Source organism: Penaeus monodon, chromosome 26, assembly GCF_015228065.2.
Source record: "Penaeus monodon isolate SGIC_2016 chromosome 26, NSTDA_Pmon_1, whole genome shotgun sequence".
NCBI classification, from domain to species: Eukaryota; Metazoa; Arthropoda; class Malacostraca; order Decapoda; family Penaeidae; genus Penaeus; species Penaeus monodon.
In genome coordinates, this window is record NC_051411.1 from 25,522,666 (window position 1) to 25,527,665 (window position 5,000).

The 5,000-nt window shown below is 37.2% G+C and overlaps 1 protein-coding gene across 1 annotated transcript in view; it reads left to right on the forward strand.

Annotated features, from left to right (window-relative positions):
* The window catches only part of LOC119589634 (nephrin-like), a gene marked incomplete at its 3' end in the record, with an annotated part of 64,790 nt that overhangs the window by 33,147 nt on the left and 26,643 nt on the right, over positions 1-5,000 (forward strand). Inside the window, 1 exon segment of the mRNA XM_037938229.1 lies at positions 3,686-3,837. Within this exon segment, the coding sequence (XP_037794157.1) occupies positions 3,686-3,837 (152 nt within the window).

Below are 5,000 nucleotides of genomic sequence, written 5' to 3' on the forward strand. Positions count from 1 at the left end.
CAAGCTACGTGTCTTCAAGGCCTTGATACTGCCAGTTTTGCTCTATGGAAGATGAACCTGGACGCTATCTATTGCCTTAGAGTCTCGTCTTGATGCATTTTGTAACAAGTCTCTTCACCGGATCATGGGGTACAGATGGCAGGACCACGTGTCCAATCGACGGCTACACTGTGAGACTGGCATGAGACCTGTTACTTGCATAATCCGGGATCGCCAACTCAGGCTATATGGTCACCGAGCTCGTTTCCCAGTGGATGACCCTGCCCGCCAGGCTGTCTCCCTGCGAGGCAATAGTGGGTGGAGGAGGCCCGTGGGACGACCTAGGAGGTCATAGCTTGGGCAGCTCGACGAGACCTATCGCGAGAAGTTAGAGATGGGCCGAGGGCTGCCTGGAGACTCGCCATGAGGGACCCTCGTGTCTGGAAGCCATATATATATATATATATATATATATTATACATATATATATATATATATATATATATATCATATATATATGTATATATATATATATATTATATTTGTGTGTTGTGTGTGTGTGTGTGTGTGTGTGTGTGTGTGTGTCTGTGTGTGTGTGTGTCATATATATATATATATATATATACTATATATATATATTATATATATATATATATATAATAAAATATATATATATATATATATGTATGTAGTTATATGTACACATATGTATATATATGTATATTAATGTATATCATACATGTATGTTTATATATATACATATATAATATATATATATATATATATATATATATATATATACATATACACACACGCACACACACACACACACACACACACACACACACACACACACACACACACACACACACACACACACACAGACACACACACACACACACACACACACACACACACACAAAAGCGCGCACACGTCCGCTTAAACGCAAATTCACATAGTAGTCAAATCTAATGTTTAAACGACTATATTGTTGTTGGGACTATTGCTCTTCATTCGAAAATTCATTCATACTCGAATTTCGAAAGCGGCTAGAATTGGCCAAGCAATTACACCCACGTTGAAGTAGACACGCACACGACCATAAAAGTATACATGGATCTACTACAACAACACATAAACACACACAAATAAACGCATAGACACAAACAAATAAACATACATAAAAAGAAAACACACACACACACACACACACACACACACAAACACACACACACACACACACACACACACACGAAGGCATACACACGTACACAACGCACGCAAGTACCCCCTCCCCCCGGCACATGTGCAGAAGAACAAGCATAAATAGTAAATCAAATACAAAAGCATATATAGGCAAAGGTATTGAGAGAAGCAAACGCGGAACAGATGTAGTTTACATGTGTGAGAGAGAAATAGACCCACCGACACGTACACACAAACGCTCGTGCACCGGCATCATTACATCACGCAGAATTCAATTTACCCCCCCCCCCCCGCTCCCCCTCCCTACCCCACCTTTACCCCAACCCCAATCGTTTCAGCCTCTCGCCTTTCATTAAATTTCTCTTTCCTACCCCCCCTCTCCCTCTCCCCACTACCCCTTCCTCCCCAATATTCCAGTCATTACTCTCCCCTGAAATTTTTCTTTGCCCCCTATAAGCTTCCACCCTATTTCTCACCCCACCTTTACCCCAATTCTCTCAACATTTCAACCCCCAAGCCCCCTGAAATCTATCTCTCAGCCTCCTTCCCTTAACTCCATTCTTATCCTACCCTCTATATTTCATTTCCCCCCCCCCCCTTCTCCTGAAATTTCTGACCCCCTTCCCCCTGCATTTTGCCCCTCGATTCCTGAAATTTATCTTCCCTCTCCTCTCCCAAACCCCCTCTCTACACCCCCTCCCTTACCCCACACCCCAACATTTCGACCCACCCAAGCCCTTGCAAGTTCTCATCTCTCCGTCTCCTTCCCCTCCCTCCCCACCCCTACCCTGGTCCCTCCCCCCAGCATTTAGACTCCACCCCCTACCCCCTGAAATTCCTTCCCCTACTCACGCGGGGGCCCCAACCCCAACCCCCACACCTCCCTTAATCCGATTTGGATGTTGATTTAAAATACGCTGTAATTCAAATCAACAGTTATTTGAATTTCAGAGTCAATTTAGTGTGATTCGTAGCTAATTCCGCATCGATTCGATTCGTGGGGGGATTTAGTCCTAATGGCCGGGCAACATAAAGGCGATTTTGCAAGCCATTTATGAACTTCAAATTGAGTTAATTTTGATGCTAAAGACTGAGGTTTGTTTAAGAATGAGATCTTTTTTTTTTCTTAGAGGAGATAGCAATAGCGGTTCATTTGGGAGTCATTAAATTTGATTAATTTGGCATTTGGTAGAGTTAATAACGCTTAATGAATGTACCACATTATTGCATTGGTCGTGCCAATTGAAACCTAAATAAAAGCATGAATAAGGAATCAATAGTTGTTACTGGTGAATTAATACAACGCTTTACATAGTTATCTAACACCAACACAGATTATTCTATTTCTAGATTAATGGAATTAATCTTAATACGTATCCTTTTATAATTTAATTACAGCGTGCAAGGTAACAATCTATCAGCTTCAACAATTTCTGCGTTGTATTGTATTTCCTCATCTGGCAGGACGCTCCTAATACAGGAAATATGTACGCAAGAAACAGAGAGAAAGGGGGAGGCAGAGAGAGAGAGAGGGAGAGTGGGAGAGAGAAAGAGAGAGAGAGAGGGGGGGAGCGAGGGAGAAAGAGAAAGAGAGAGAGAAAGAGAGAAAGAGAGAGATAGAAGGGGGGGAGACAGAGAAAGGGAGAGGGAGGGAGGAGAGAGAGAGAGAAAGGGAGAGAGAGAGAGATGGGGGAGAGAAGGAAAAAGAGAAAGAGGGGGGAGGGAGAAAGAGATAGATAGATATATATAGATAGATAGAGAGATGGGGGGGCAGGGGGAGAAAGAGAGAGAGAGAGAAACTAAAACAACAGCATAGATACACAGATAGACAAAATGATAGAGAAGCAGAAAGGCAGAGAGACAGATAGATAGACAGAGTAAAGAAACATAGTCAAAAAGAAACACAAACATGGATGAAGTTAGCTAAATAAATTTGATAAAGGAAAAAAAATCGAATAAAGAGATCGTAATGAACTAAAGCAAGTTATGAAAATGAACGGATGAAATTAAACACACGTGAACAAAAAAATGAAAACAAGTAAACAAAATAAATAAAAGCTATGCATAAATGAATCCAGAGTTGAGCAGATTGATCAACGAAGCCCATTCCACTAATTGGAAGTTGGGAGGACCTTTCGCTTTTCTAATTTATTTATTCTGTTCAAATCCGTAATATTTTTCATAAATATGTTCTTCGGTATTTAGATATACGATGGTATGTATGGATGGTAGTACAGATTCAAAAGCTGCTGTGCTGTAGTTGTATGTACATGCTAGAGATTCTTGAGCATGTATACAGGTACACACACATACACATACACGTACATACACTCGTGCACACACACACACCCTCACACACTCACACACACACACACACACACACACACACACACACACACACACACACGCCCAAGTGCCCTCCATGTATAATCATGTGTTTATTAATGACTGTGCGTACAAGAGTTGATTATAAAAGAATTTTCTTCTGTTTTCCCTCAGTCCCGCCCCTCGAAGTGCGCATCGTGGGCGAAACCACGCCCATGGTAGAGGGGCGTGCCTACCAGCTGGTGTGCGAGGCGGGAGGTTCACGCCCACCAGCGTCTCTATCGTGGTGGATAGGCGGTGCTTCCATCCCTAACGACAAGGGTCAGGTAAGCTTGAAATCCAGGTGGGTGACCGACCTTACTGCTCTGGAATCACAAGAACTGAAAACTAAAAAGATACAAACAAAATATCCAATCTGATAAACAACAACAACGTTTGAAAAAAAAAAAGCATTCTCGACCATCGTCAACAACATACGTAAAAAAATCAATAAAAATAAATAAATAAATGAAAATAAAATGAATAAACAGGGGAACAGGGTTCCGATTTTTCTTTTTCAAAATACAGCCATAAACACTAACTATCGCTTTTGAAGATCCTATCATTCTGCAGAGTACAAAAATTCTGTTATTATTTTTGATGATTAATATTTTGGCTTCACGTGACTTCAGCTGAATAAAAGGACTCCAGATTGAAAAGATCAGTGTTATATCCACTCCACTTTGTTCTGAATATTTTTTTTCTGTGATATATATGTTTCATTCTTCAAATTTTCACTTATAGCATATTTATAATTATTATTGTTGCTGTGTTGTCATCATTATAATAATTTGTATATGTCATTATTATTATTGTCATCACTATCATTATTATTATTATTATTATTATTATTAGCATTATTATTATTAGCATTATTGCTATTATTATTATTATTATTATTATTATTATTATTTTATTATTATTATCCTTATTATCATTATTATCATTATTATTATTATTATTATTTTATCATAATCATTATTATAGTATTATCATTATTATTATTGCTGCTGTTATTATATTCATTATAACATTGTTGTTATTGTTATTATTATTATTATTATCATTATTATCACTACTGTTATCATTATTATTATTATTATTATTATCATTATCATTATTATTGTTGTTGTTTTTTATTATTATTATTATTATTATTATTATTATTATTATTATTATTATCATTATTATTATTGTTGTTGTTGCTATATAATTGTTACTGTTCTTGTTATTATCTTTGTTCTTATAATTATAATTACTACTAATTCTACTGCTATCATTATTGTTATTATTATCACTTAATGTTACTATAATTATTTTCATCATTATATTTACTCTCACTATTAACATTATTTTATTATTATTATTATTATTATTGTTATTATTATTATTATCATTATCATTATTATTATTGCTATTATTATTGTTATCATCATCATTATCATTATCA